At 40.6% G+C, this 15,547-nt stretch overlaps 1 protein-coding gene across 14 annotated transcripts in view; it reads left to right on the forward strand.

Annotated features, from left to right (window-relative positions):
• The window catches only part of DMD (dystrophin), a 1,873,751-nt gene that overhangs the window by 1,813,748 nt on the left and 44,456 nt on the right, over nucleotides 1–15,547 (forward strand). For all 14 annotated transcript variants that reach the window (XM_075265063.1, XM_075265067.1, XM_075265060.1 and 11 more), the window contains one exon: nucleotides 13,274–13,440. In XM_075265063.1, the coding sequence (XP_075121164.1) occupies nucleotides 13,274–13,440 (167 nt within the window). The remainder of the gene's footprint in view (nucleotides 1–13,273; nucleotides 13,441–15,547) is intronic.

The following is a 15,547-nucleotide window of genomic DNA, read 5'->3' on the forward strand; positions in this document are numbered from 1 at the left end:
GATAACAGGGATTTAAAGATTTGTTTTTGATGACTAAAGACTATCCCTAGAACTGCTCTGTCTTGATTAGGGGTGTATGTTTGGAGTTTTCATCTAAGTAACTTCAGGATTTTCTTGGAAGGGATAAAAAACATGTAACTGTGATATAAGGAAGGTTTTATTATCTACCTTATCCTGTATGTATGTGCAATGTCTTTTAAAATTTTGTATTAATAACCTGGAGTCCAGTTTGAACGAGATCTATATATTTGATATTTGCATTGTTCTTTATAAAGCAAGTCCAGTACTTTCACAAACACAACGTTCTTTTCTGCAATTTTTGTGTTTTATGATTCCCCTGGATTAACCCTTGTAGTACAGTAATCAATGGTAAGTGTAGCTCTATATTAGCTGTGGATATTATCTTGGTTCAGTATCATGCACATGTATTTATTACGTTAGATTATTCTGTGTATTCAACAACACTGGATTAGTGCAGCAGGTGAACAGCCCTCATCTTCTTTCTCCTACGTTAACAATTCTGCGTACAGTAATTCCTGTGCCGTGCGTGGGTTGAGATATACTGACAGACCTCACACTAGAGCGTCGTAACACATAGTACTCTGGAATACAGAGTAGCTTGCTAGGTTTGTGTCCTCATAGGCAAGCACAGGCCTTAGCTGAAGGGAATACCAGTTGTGTGCTTACAATATGCTACAAAACAAATCTTTATCATCTTGGGAATATAATACAGACTCAATTTTTACCAGTGACCCAGGGCAAGCTATTTTATCTCACCGTGCTTCGGTTTACTAAAGTGTAATTGGGTGAGAAGTAATAACTATAATAACAGCATTGCTTCTTCCAAAACCCTTCTTTCCATCAGATTTGCCACTCAGAGTAAATGTTTGCTTGCATATATATTTATAAAGTGCTTTTCTTACAGAGTTACAGCAATGAAATACAGATATGAGGCTGTCTTATTGAACACATTAGTTTCCATAATAGAAACCCGATATAAGCAAAATTCACTCTCTTTTTGTCATTTTAAAAGTAGATAACTTGGTGTATGTTCACACGTAGGAATTCGCAGCAGCTTCTTCCCCCAAATTTACCTCACACTGTTTTCAATGGTAGGCAGAGATTGCAGCAAGATGCAGAAAAAAAATCAGTGTCCTGCTTGATCATGGATTCTGCGGCTCGGGAGTTCCTGCCCATTAGGCCTGGGCCTAAACAGCATCTACATTCTGTCACAGCAATCCCACAGCCGAATACTGTGGTGGAAAGTGAAGAGGCGTTTCTCTTCATTTTCCACCGTGTGAACCTAACCTTTAGTTTGGAACTTGTTGCCCAAGTACCGATCACAATTATCACTGGACTAGGTGGCAATTCAGTTCTAGAAGTCTTCTTGACCTTTACACTTTCCCTGTAGTGAGAGCTTATTGACTTTAATGGTGAATACATAAATAGGTTATTAAATAATATATGCACTAAAGTAACAAAATAGGAGCTCTGTTGTTCAGGAATCTCACCTCTCCAGTAACCAGAGTAAAGGGTGGTTGTGTAGAGCGTCTTTTCCTCTGGAAGACTCAACATGTATTGGAATACCATTGATAGTCTTATTGATTTAATTGGGAACTGTGCAATGTTTGTTTCCCTTTGGCACCTCGGAAGAGGAAAGTAAAGCATTTGTTACTGGATTACTTCGTTGATTACAGCTGACCCTAAGGGCTCATTCACACTACGTAAACACCAGCTTATTCTGAACGTAAAACACGTTCAGAATCAGTGGCGTATAAAGCAGTTCCCATTCATTTCTATGGGAGCCGGCATACGAGCGCTCCCCATAGAAATGAATGGGCTGCTTTTTTCACTACGAGCACTCCCATTGAAGTGAATGGGAAGTGCCCGCGTATATGGCTAGCTCTGCTCATGGGAGTAAGGGAGTTTTTTGGCCAGGTTTTTGGCACTGAATCCGTGTCAGAATCCACGTGGAAAAAACGCCTCCCCATAGAATTCTATGGGTTCTGCTAACTTTTTTTTGTCACTAGTGGATTTTTTTTCTGCTAGCGAAAACAAAGCTTCCTTCAGGTGGATTCTGCCTGCAAAAACCAGCACAGTCAATGGGAGGTGGACAATCCACATGGAACTGCCAAATTTCCTAATTCTTGAAGCGGATTTTTTTCTCGCCAAAAAACTCAGTGTGAAAGGACCCTTAGGGCTAGTTCACACGGGGATTCCGCATGTGCACATTCAGTGCACAGCATCCCGTCGCAGCTTTCCGCTCCAGATTAGGGCCAAATGAATCAGCCGCGGAATCCGCCTGAAGAAAGGGCAGCTCGGGAATAAACCGCTAGCGGAAAAAAGAACGCTAGCGGTCTACATAGACCTCTATTGTGGGGGGGGGGGGGATTTTGAGGAGGATCCCATGCCAAAATCCGCCCCCTCTTGCCACATGTGAACTAGCTCTTAGGGTCAGTTCGCATGGAGTTTTTTGGTGTGGATTTTGATGCTGAATCCACCTAAAAAAAAAAAAAAAAAAAAAATCCTCCCAATAGAACTCTATTGGGAGGCTTTTTTTGGAGTCTGATTTTGAGGTGGATTCAGTGTCAAAATCCTCTCCAAGAAACTCCATGTGAACTGACCCAGAAGAAAAAAAAATCTGCTTCAAATTCCGGAAGAAGAAATTTTCTGCTTGACAAATTCAGTGTCAAACTCCTACGGGTGAACACCTCTTTAGTGCTTGCTGTATATGTCCCATTTGTGTTGAAGCCACTCATAGCTTTGGCTAAAAAAAAAAACACAGCAAAATCTGCAACAAAAAAAGCTGCTTTTCTAAACAGGTCACCACTGCAAAGTCCAGATAAACTGCATAAAGATGTCAAGGAGGAAATGGCAGAATTTCTACTTTCAATTGTTTGTTTGACACAAAAGTTCAATATTAATCCATGTAGAATACCAGAAAGTTGCAGTTTATTATTAGATTATCGTACTGCTTGTGTTTTATTTATTTAAAAAAAAGTTGCTCTATTGAGACAATTTTCAAAAGATGGTTATTGTCCAAAGTAAAACCTATAAAGGAAAAACATTAGAAATGACCTCTATGGCTAAGATGTACAATGTAGGTAAGGTAAATCTGTCTGAAAAGAATCATTTACCCTGAAATTCAGCTCCTCTCTCCCTTTAAAGGAGCTGTCACTGGACATTATGTAGTTTTCTTTTGTTCTCATTGATGGAGACAATGTTTTCTATTAGTAAACCATCCTGGGCTGTTTCAATTTCCCATTAGGGGAGGACATTACAAGCAGATCAGTTTCTGAACCGACCCTATACACTGCAGCAGATCTTGAGTTTTCCTCTAGGCTCCAGTGAAAGAGATTGCGGTATGAGACTTCATTAAATGTGGCCTTCTCATTGTACATTGTCACTTGTAATATAGATTGCATGTTTACCACTGACATCCTATTCCCAGATACATAAATATGCTGTCAGGTTTCCCAATGAAGTTCTTCCTAATGTTTCTGCCACTGAATGGAGTCATCTGTTGCTAACCCCTTTTTATTTGAATTCACTGGTATCTTTTTCTTATGTTTTTTTTATCCTTCAAATGGCACCTTTTTTGTTTGTAAGTTTATTTCCGTAATTTTTTTTAAATTAAATATTTTTAAATATACTGCATTTAAATCCCTATAATAGACGTTAGAGATTTTTTTTTTCTTAAGTTCTCAAAAGTTTTTTTTTTTTTTTTTTATTGTGCCATATAATGAGAATAGATTATGACAGAATATTTATGAAGATTTGTCTGGATTTTGCCTTTATAGTGCGGCTTGGATGCTGTGTTTTCTCCTGAAATATCTTATATGTGACTTGAAAAATGGCTACTTTCATAATGCTCATAGGTTTATTTAAGCTGACTCACGTAGTAAACAACCTAAAGCGTGAGTTTAGAAAAACAAGCTTTGGCATAGGAGGTAGTAATTTGGACTGGAATTGGGAAATGTGCTGTTAAATATCTTCATTGTGCCTTCATCCTGCAGATTTGCAGCAATTTCATGTAGCTCAGTTGAAGCAATATAATGGAACTACTGGAAAAATATACACTTTTAGTAGAAGTTCCCTGTGTGTCTTACCAGATAATACAAGAGATTACAGAAAATCACTTACCAGAGTTTTCATCACATATCTCATGCTGTGTTGGGCCATCTAAATCTAAGCTCATGATGAGATTGCCAAATCTGTCTTTGACACATTCATGATTGTTTTGCAGTTTCTGACTGGTTGAAGTCAAGTGGATTTTTGTGTATGTTCTTGCATTAGATGCTTCCCTTGCTGAGCACTCATTGATCCACTGGAAACTTTCTGTGTAATTAAATTCCAAAAAGCTGATCAGACAATGGTTGGGATAAAAAATAAAAAAAATTCAAGTCCTGAATTTAGAGATTGCTCCTTCCGTATTGAGCACCCCCTCATCGTGGCACTGCTGCCAACTGAAACTACCATGCTGATTTGCCAGTGTGTTTTTGGACTAATAGGACCAAAAATAGCCCCTATAGACAGAAATGTTGTTCCTGGGCAGATAGAAATCTGAGAACCTGGTCTGCAAGGCAACAAGGCCCTGCACTGTGCTACTATACGATAACTTTGTATTCGCTCTGTTACCTTACCACTACCTCACATCTTGCAGAGACTAACCAATTGAAACTGGTTTTTGTACTTTGTCATGGATAGGGCATTCACACTGACACAGAACAAATGTGTAATTTACAAGGTTTATAAATCTATTTTAATCTCACCTCAGTCAAACATCTGGAGTAAACACTGGATTGTAATGTATGTAGGAGGCTTCAAAATCCTAGAAGTACTTGTGTATCCTGCAGTAACTGCATGTTTTATTCATGAACTGAAAGCTACGTAGTCATTATTTAGAGCTGTCATTGTACACATCAGGAAACCTTACCTACTACAAATCCTTCTGGAAATTGGATGGGATGTAGCATTGATTAAGGGGGTTGACCAGGAATTACAGTACTTGGGCAGGAGGCAATGGAAGGTGAAAGATAAAAAAAGTGTCGTACTTTTCTGTCCCTGATTTGCCAATGTTTTTTTTAAAAAAAAAAAAAAAAAAAAAGGAACAAGTGACGTACATCAGTGACTGCTAAGGCCACTGACTGGCGTGCAGCAAGGACTTCTGCTTGTACATGCTCTGACGCACGCTGGATAGGACATGAGTATTACTACTATTGACCTTTCACATATACGTCTGCCCACTGAACTTCTAAGCATAGAAAGAGCAGGAACGTAAATTAATAAATACAATTTATACTGATTAATTTCTCCCCAAAATAATTTGTCTGTTCTTCCCCCTGATCACTCGGAAAGAGAGAGATATAATGTAATGACACAGGTTCCATGACTGGGCATGCCCACTGGCCTTTTTTAGCCTATACATGAGGTGTTTTTTTAAGTCTGGCTATATATAGAGAGAGAGATCCTATTAATATTATAAATGTGAAAGTCTGGTACTGGTTACTGGTTTGGGGGAGGTGCTGGTGGTAGGGGTTACAGAGAGGACCGGGGGGTCGGGTTTCACACCAGAGGGCAGAAGGCAAGTAGGGGTAGGGGGGCCACATTGCACATGTGGAAAAAGGAGGGGGGGGACCGAGCTCACGGGTGGGTGGTGCTGGGAGGAAAGGGTAGATATAGGGGGTGACTTGAACTTTAAAGGGGGCCGGGGACGCAGGTGGGGGGTAACGGGAGAGCCGGGGGCGCGGATGGAGGGAAAAGGGAGGGCCGGAGGTGCAGCAGCGGGGCCGTGGGGTCCCGGCCCACGACGCTGTGGGAGGTGACCGCGCTGGCCGCAAGGAAAGGGCCGTGGGGGGCTGCGCTGCAGGTGGATCGCTCAAGGGTGAGGGGACAGTGGACGAAGGCGCGGGTTATAGCTAGTAGATATATATTTAGCAGTTAACTACTTTTTCTTTATCAATGCAACCTACTTTTCTACTGTGTGTGCACCGTTCCAAAGAAGACATTGTGAAATTAATCAGTGTCATATAATATAATGACGGAGTCCAATATTCTAAAATGAAATGAGGACATCTGCGTGTAGAAGTTTTCTTTTGAGTATTCTACCAGACTGCTGTAACCCTCTATACGATTGTGCTGGCATATTGACACTATCTTGCCTTTTCTATGAAATACTCCTTGCTGACTAAAGGGAACAATACGATGGAAAGAAACTGTCAAGCATTGATTTTTATGTGCATTTTTTCCCTAAGTCTATTTATAAGGATAAATAATGAAAACCGGAAAGCAGCCACTCTTTTATTTTCCATTTGGGAATATAGGACAATCCGGAACATGCTGATTGCAGTATTGTATAGTGCAGCTGAATGAGAAAAGCTCCTGTTTGTTTGTTTGGCATATTGCGTGGTCCCTTGACAGATCATGTTAGCCCTTGGAGAACAGTAATGCACTCTGCTCAACCCCCAACTCTTTGCAAAACAGCCCTGTAAATGTCATCAAAACAGCTCTACCTCTGCTTCGACTTCACTCGGGGTTTATGTGCCCTGTTTGTATGGCAGAACAAACGAATGTGACCAGTTTTCAAAAGCACATATAGGCAGCAGATTTTTCAGCTAGGTGTTTGCCCGCAGGGAAATGAAAAGCTGAAAGCAAACCTCTGTTCTGTGTAAGGAACAATTACTTTAAGGTTACCAGGCTGCAATGGCAATGCCCGCTTTACAGATTTCATACTCTACATAGAGAACTGATCTACCCAGTAGAGATGAGATTTACTTTTTTTGTGCTACAGTCACAGAATATGAATTTCATTCTGTATTAAAAAGGGGCATTAGTATTGTTAGCCAGCCTGAGCACGCACCAGCCTGAGATTTGTGTAGCCCTTGTTCTGAATGACTTTTTGATGATTTCAGCTAGTCTTTCTTTGGATATCAGTAACCTTATTTTACACATTTGCTCAACTGCTATGCATGAGCAAATAAAATGTCAGCAGCTAGTATAGCTTTTACTTCATGCTAGGAGGTAGTGCTGCTTTTGTGCAAGATTTTACTTATTTTTATTTACTCTACTGGTATTCTTCTCTGTTCCTGTCTTAGGTTAGGGCCCCCTGTAGCAGGTTTGCCACCAAAAAGTGCAGTTGGTAAAACTGCAGCAGAAAAGCATTGTAGTTTTTCCTGCAGTGCTTTACACAGAAGGTCCGCAGAGTTTTTCTCTGCTGACTTTTTCTCCTTCCTTTATAGCTATACGGAAAATGCCAGCGTTTCCAGAAGTAAAATTGACATGCTGTGATTTACAAGGTTTTTGAAATGCTGCGAGTATTTCTCTGCAATGTGTGGGTGATATTCTCTTTTTTTTGGCGAGGCATTTACACCATGTAGAGGTTCAGCCTAAGGGTGCATTCACACTGAGTAAACGCTAGCTTATTCTGAACGTAAAACACGTTCAGAATAAGCGGCGTCTAAAGCAGCTCCATTCATTTCTATGGGAGCGGGGATACGAGCGCTCCCCATAGAAATGAATGGGCTGCTTCTTTCACTCCGTGCAGTCCCATTGAAGTGAATGGGGAGTGCCGGCGTATACGGCTAGCTCTGCTCATGCCGGAGCGTACACGCCGGCACTCCCCATTCACTTCAATGGGACTGCACGGAGTGAAAGAAGCAGCCCATTCATTTCTATGGGGAGCGCTCGTATGCCGGCTCCCATAGAGATGAATGGAGCTGCTTTAGACGCCGCTTATTCTGAACGTGTTTTACGTTCAGAATAAGCTAGCGTTTACTCAGTGTGAATACACCCTTAAGCTACATTTGGAGTAAAACTAAATTTGTGTTCAGTTACTGTGTGAACATAAAGGGAGTCTGTCAGCAGTTTTTACCATGCTGAAAGTGCTAGGTAGGAACAATACCCTCGAGCACATTTTTAGCAATAGAAGCAATGTGAAAGTGTACTTTATTCCAGGGTGTAGTGCTCCTGCAAGTGCTATGATGGCTGAGGAGAAAAAGAGCCTCAGGACCTCAGGTAGTTTCCACCTTGCAAATCCCATAGAAATGAATGGCTATGGGGGTGAGGGGTAAATTTATGTGATTTTTGAAGCATATTTTCTAGGCCTATCCTCAAAACCGTGTTCTTGAGGGGGGAAACTTCTTACCAATTCCTGAACATTTTTTTTTTCCACGTCATAGAAAAAAAAAAAAAAACACCTCTGAACTCTCCTTTACAGGACCAATGCCTGCTAGAATAATACCGTAGTTGGGTTTCACTCTGCTGCTAATAATAAAAACATGGCCACACCGTGGACAGACTGCCTTTAAGTTGTCAAAGGCAGATAGTTGCATACGTTCAGATGGCCCTATTGGAAACCAGTGGAATGCTTGCGAGAGTTAAAACCTTCCCTTCATATCTGTGTCAGTAATTTGAGGTCAAATAGAAAATTAAAAAGTTGCCCATATACAGAACATTTGCCTATTCCTACTAAATCCACCACAAAGCTAGATCTTTGATACAGCCAAGCATGCAGGATTTTTTTTCAATGGGTAGAAAATATTCTGCTGCTAGATTCTTATTGTGTCCTGTGGGATCATTTTGAAATGTCTTACAACAACCAAAACCGGTTCAGAAAATAAAATAAAGTGTCTCAACACATGCTTATCTGTTTCTGACACACCTTTCAGTCCGGTCATGTACATACAAAGTTCCATGCTTTGTGCATAGGTTGTGTTAGCCCCATCTTACCATTAGTCGACAATCACTTGCTCGACAAAAAAAATAAAAATAAAATCACTTTACACTCTAGAGGAACTTTGTGAGATGTCCCACTCTAAATATACTAATCTTTTCTTATTGTCATGCACATAGTTATGTGACTAGGATACTGTTTGGACTATCTTCTGATAACTGGGATGCGGCTCTGAGAATGGTACTTTATATACACACAGCCTTTGCAGGGCTTCTTGTCCCTTTTTATATAAATTGTTCCTTCCTGAATTAGACTTTCCAAAGATCGATGGTATCCGTCCATTGGGATTAGATCCATCCCCACAATGGAAACACATGTTATAGTAAAACCTTACTATCAGTCCAATATTACTGTGCTGGCAGTCCAGGTATTGGATTTTATATCCCTGCATAGGGATACTAAATTTCACACTATCAGCAATGTGGTCGTAGTGACACAGAAACACAGATATTCCCAGTAATAGAGATTTTGCAGTCAAATCAAATCCTTTACTTTAAAACATCTAACCAGTTTTGTGTCTCTTAATCCTCAGTAGGGAATCTTTGGCTGGAAAGGCCCTTTTGACCATAGGTGTACAAGGGGAAATCGGAAACTCTTGCATTGTGTAGCGGCAGACACACACTGAAGGCTATCCTGCACGTCTGGATACTGCCAACACCTATAAGATTATTGACCCAACTCTTTCAGATGAATTGGGTAGATGCATACATTAATAAAGAGGGCAGGACACAGTGTTTTATTGTGGTCTGGGAGAGCTTTATTGTAGCACTACCAGATGGTATAGAATGACAACCTGGTACCTAGAAACAGGACTTTTGTGAGATCCCGCTGTGTAAGTGTGTAGGTCCTCAGTGTTCTGCATTATCATGTTGTGACAGTGGTGAGACCTATCAGAATCATCTTCATCTACACGCCATCAATACTACATCTCATAGACTGCTAATAGCTTTGTGTTCTGTTGTTTTATGGTTTGTTTTCATTGTCACTTGCTTGGTAAGCTACATGTGTCCGATCCATGGTAAAATGGTGGCAGCCGGGCCTCCACAGATCCACTCACTTCACTTAGTGAGCCTGGGACACAAAATGAAAAGTTAATAGGGTCTGTCCTGAGTTTTGCCCCAGACTCAATCCCATATACACGGGCTTGTGTATGGGATTATAGAGAAAAATGGGTCAGTGTGCAAACTGTGAAGTACGCAGCTAGAACACTGACTAATCACATGCTGTCTGCATAGAGCCCAAGTCTGGACTACAAGGACTCAATATGTTTGCCATGCATGTTTCAGAGCACTCCTCTTCCTGGGAGTTTTGGAATGTTTATGGTTGATTTTAATAAGTATTTATAAAATCTCATTAAAGGGGCTCTATCAGCAAAATCCTGCAGATAGAGCCCCACATATGCGTGCATAGCCTTTAAAAAGGCTATTCAGGCACCGTAAATGTTAAATTAAACTACCCCCCCCCCCCCACCCGTTTTAAAATAATAACTTAAAAAAGAATGTTCTCTACTTACGGAACGTGCACCCTGGGCGGGCATTCAGGGTGTGTCTTCATCTTCTTCCCCGCCTCTTCTTCCTCTGACGTCTTCGGGTCCCGTCCTCCTCCGGCGCTTGCTCGCGGACACTGATAAAAAAAAACAGCCCGGGCGCATGCGCAGTAGCCGTAGTAGAAGCCACGTGCTACTGCGCATGCGCCCGGGCTTTTTTTTTTTTTTTTTTTTTTTTTTTTTTTTTTATTATCAGTGGCCGCGAGCAAGCGCCGGAGGAGGACGGGACCCGAAGACGTCAGAGGAAGAAGAGGCGGGGAAGAAGAAGACGGCGCACCCTGAATGCCGCCCAGGGTGCACGTTCCGTAAGTAGAGAACATTCTTATATAAGTTATTATTTTAAAACTGGGGGGGAGTTTAATTTAACTTTTACAGTGCCTGAATAGCCTTTTTAAAGGCTATGCACGCATATGTGGGGCTCTATCTGCAGGATTTTGCTGATAGAGCCCCTTTAAATCCAAAGAAACAAAAAAAATGGCTTAGACTCCTGTTAAAAAATAAAAGGCGCACTCACCTCACTGATCTCCTCAGCATTCCCATCCAGATACTATCTGGGTTTGACGTCACTCTCTGTTTCCTAGTCTGTCTGAAGACACAAGAAACTTATCTCGACCAATTAGTGTGTGAAATGTCACCGCTGCAGCATTTCCTATGTCCTAGGAGGGACCAGCCAGTAGAGACTGGTGAGGGACTTTGGCGGTATGGGTGGATGATCAATGAATAACAGAATGCCCTTGACCAAACTCGAGCCATGTGACCTCGAACGCTCAGACATTTCCTGGTGATGGAGAACAAGCGCTAATCACCACCCAACTTATCTATCTGACTGTGCAGACTACACAGATATGTTGGATCAGCCTTCCGTCTTTATGACAATTAACAAATTAACATTGATTATAGGCTGGAGAATAAATCAGATATATAGTTTTAGTGACTTGAAGCTCTCAGTGTGCCTTTTTGTGTCTCCCTAATTTATGCTGATTACCACGAGGCAGCCTGATGCTTTTAACTGCTCATTCTAATTCTGCTAGTAACATGCAGTGCACTATTCACTGCCGAATGCATCTTTTCCTATTAAAAAATGCATATTAATCAGCGGCTCCATTAATGTACTGGAATATTGATTCTTGAGGAATCAGTCTCTGTAGATAAACATCCCTCTAATGAGTAGTTCACTGTTTCTGGAAATGTATATGTGCGGTCCTATTTTTATATTGTAACAATTTATCTCCTGTTCACATATTTTAGAATAATATGCTTAATTTGCATTAAATTATTGGGATAAGTCTTTGTGTGAGAGAACAAGAGAAAAATACTCATTTATAGTCATTACAATCAAGACGGCTTCATGTGCTATCTGTCTAATTCGTTTAGCTTTCTCAAAACTCAATATATCTTAAGATATAAAAATGACTATCAGAAAATAAAGACTTGTAACTGGTGCTAGCAATAGATTGTACAATCCATGTATAGGTGCAGCATGGATTGCACTTAATAGTTGTGATTTGTAACTGTTCTACAGTTAGTATGGCTCTGCTGCTATTGGCCAGGATATTCCATACTGCTACTGATATATGGGTTATTTGGCAGGTCTTATGCCCTGTTCACATCTGCTTTTGTATTCCATCGGGGAGAGTCCGCATGAAGACCCCCACGAACGGAATACAAACGCAATTGCAAGCACTGTGCTGTAAAAGCACATGGACCCCATAGACGAAAATGGGGTCTGTGTGCTAGTCGCACGCTGCCCGCACGAATCATGCGGATAAGAAAGTACATGGTGAACTACTTTCCTGTCCACACGATCTCTGCGGAGATCTGGTGGCAAGCACACGGACCCCATTATAGTCTATGGGGTCCGTGTGCTTTTATGGCACCAGCACTTGCACTTGCGTTTGGTATTCCATTCAGGATGGGGTCCCCATGCGAACTCCCCCAAACGGAATCCAAACGCTGATGTGAACGAGGGCTTAGACTGGTTTCCAGTGTCATTTATATTGTAATTTATTATGCTTATTTAGTGCCAACACCTTTGCAGAACTGCTACTAATAAAGGAAATAAAACAAAACTTAGCACAGTTCCCCATATCTCAGCTTCCTATACCAGGGTATTGTTAGATGGTACCAATAAGCCACTCTATCTTACTTAGAATATTTTGGTGCAAGGATTGTGTAGGGAACTGAATCTTTGTCTGGAGTGAAGGAAAGTATCGCTATATCCGCGACCACTATGATAGCGATATGGGTGAACTTAAGAGAACGTTTTAGCCTAATCCCACTCATATCCGAGGTTGTCACTACCGCCAGACAGTTATCCACCGCGTCTGTATGTAGCCTTTCTATTTTTAACAGACCGGTTATTCAACACCGTGCAGAGAAATTATTCTCTTGTGTCTGCCCTGTGGGATTTATCTAATTTCCTTAACACCGACACATTGACACACATGAGGACCACATTCATAGGAAGGCAATTAACCTACCAATGTGTTTTTCTGGAGAAGAAAACTGGTGTGTGTGTATATATAGGTATATGCCGTTTCTGAATTGGGTCATGTCATTTCAGGTCATTCTTCTTGTGTACACTGTTGATGGTGGAATAATGAAAGATTAATAAGAACTCCACATCCAGCATTTATAGTTTACAGAAGGCAATCACATATAGCGACTTGATAAATAGAAATTGTCTGCGGTTTGTTTTGTAGCCATTTTCTGTGTGTCATTTTGAGACATTAGGAGAGTTCATTCTTTGATCTGGTATATGCGTCTCAGAAGACTAAAGCTTGATCACTGGAAGAAATCCACTCAGAATTGTAAATTTTTCAGCAGTCCCGTGGTCACGTTATCTTAATTGTTAGGTTTTCGCCAGGCTTTCTTGCAGCATTTACAATCCTTAGTTTTTCTGTCTTGCTCCCCTCAGTGGGGATTCTGCACTTTATAAATTCATTAAATGTTTTATGCTTTCATGTTTACAGCATATTTTGTATTTGATCTTTTAGGCTAACAATAAGCCAGAAATTGAGGCAGCTTTGTTTCTGGATTGGATGAGGTTGGAGCCTCAGTCAATGGTTTGGCTACCGGTGCTTCACAGAGTTGCTGCTGCTGAAACTGCCAAACACCAAGCCAAGTGTAACATCTGTAAAGAATGTCCAATTATTGGTTTCAGGTAAGACCACTTAGTATGAAGCCTACCTAGCAGCTGTTTTCTTACAAGTTTCAATAAGTAAATCAGATTATCTGAATGCAGTTTGAACTGTCTTCTAAAGTAGTCAATAGTTTATCAGAAGATTCCTCTTCATCTGAATAAAGATCCGGAATCATTTTATTATATTTTAATTCTTGCTTCTGGGCTGACAAGTCCAATGGGTGGTCCTACCGAGTCACTGATAACTCTCTGTATGCAAATTTTAACAGAGAATGTTTTCATTCAGCCACAGTACCCCACCACGTAGAGATGGTGAATCTTTTAGCGACAGAGTGCCCAAACTGCAACACAAAACCCACTAATTTGTCGTAAAGTGCCAACACAGCAATTTAACCCTTAATACTGTGCATATCCACAATTGAGGACAGTTACGGACCCGCAAAATATGGTCGTGTGAATGGGGTTTACAGATCTTTCAATGATGCAAACTTTCGCCTTTCAGTACAAAGTTGTTTTACATTTGGATTACTTTTGAACAAATAATGTTCACTATTTACATTGCACAGGGTCTGTTTTATAATGATCATGCAATGTTATTACAGCCTGTAATAATATTACATGTCTGAACAGATGCTGTTTGCCCCCAGACAGTACATTCTGTTCCACAGTAGCCCTTACATAGTATAATGTGCTCCACAGTGACACCCACACAGTATATTATGCTCTACAGTGGCCCCCAACACAGTATAAATTGCTCCACAGTGTTCCCCACACAGTATAACATGCTCCTCTACTTACCTACACACCCATGAAGAGCAGCTGGGCAGCCTCTTTCCGCCACAAAGAAGTCACTGATGAATTAAGTCATCATTCCTGCTTCGGGGCAGAGGATACAATCTTCTGTTAGTGTAAGTTATGGACCCGCTGCCCATGCTGACAGTTTTAAACACCTGAAAGAAGAGCTCACTTGCTCTCTAGGGAATCTGGGACAGCTGCCCTGGATTCCTGGCTAGCGAGCGATCCATGAGCCTGGTTTTGGCTACAGTGCATGTGCCATAGGTTCCCCACCACTGACTTACAGTGAGGATGAAAAAAAAATGAATGATTTATATTGTATTGAATCTTTCCCTCAATACTATGTATAAGTCTTCTTAATAGCTCCTCTGGACCATGATGTCTACAGGTCACTCTGTGTGTCCAGTGTGAGAGAGTCCATGTAAATTCTCCCATAGAAGTCAATAGGGTCTGCTCCATACGATTGTGTCTATGGCCATCTCCAGGAGACAGCGAGTCACACACTACTTTAGGCTTTGTGGCAAGAGTTGGAATTGCAAGATTTTTAGGATTTGGGTTTTTTTAATGTTGAAAGTAAATTAATCACCAGCGATATAAAAATGTGATATGAACAATAGGTAATTTTTATGGTGACAATTGCTCTTTAAGTTTTCAGTAGTTATGTACTTTGCCTTTGCTTTTCATACATTGCCGGTAATCTATCTATCTATCTATCTATCTATCTATCTATCTATCTATCTATCTATCTATCTATGTTACTGCCAATATATGAAAAGCAGGCATTCAAGGCAACGTATATAATGCCTGGCATTTTTAGGCAATGCATGAAATGTGAGAATCATTACATACTTTCCTTATACGGTATATACTTTCCCCGTGTATGTGTGTATATGTATGTATGTATGTATGTGTGTGTGTGTGTATATATATATATATATATATATATATATATATATATATATATATATATATATATACATACACATATACATACACACATACATACATACATACATACATACATACATACATACATACACACACACACACGTACCGTATATATATCTGCTTATCAGAAAAACTAGCTTCCTACTCCTCCCGCCCCGAGCGCTATGTCCTTATCAATTATGCAGTTTTTCTTTCTTTTCCACCATAACGAACTACCATGCTTAATCCATCTCATTGAGTTTCTGAAAGAAAACACAAAGGAAAAAAAATCAAAGCTACCTTGCAAACGCTCCATATTCTACTCTATGGTTTGTAAACTTCTCTGTAGAATTCATACAAAATACATTTAACCAATAGAGTGTGAAATCATTACTACCTCTGAGAG

Source organism: Leptodactylus fuscus, chromosome 2 (genome assembly GCF_031893055.1).
Source record: "Leptodactylus fuscus isolate aLepFus1 chromosome 2, aLepFus1.hap2, whole genome shotgun sequence".
Classification (NCBI taxonomy): Eukaryota; Metazoa; Chordata; class Amphibia; order Anura; family Leptodactylidae; genus Leptodactylus; species Leptodactylus fuscus.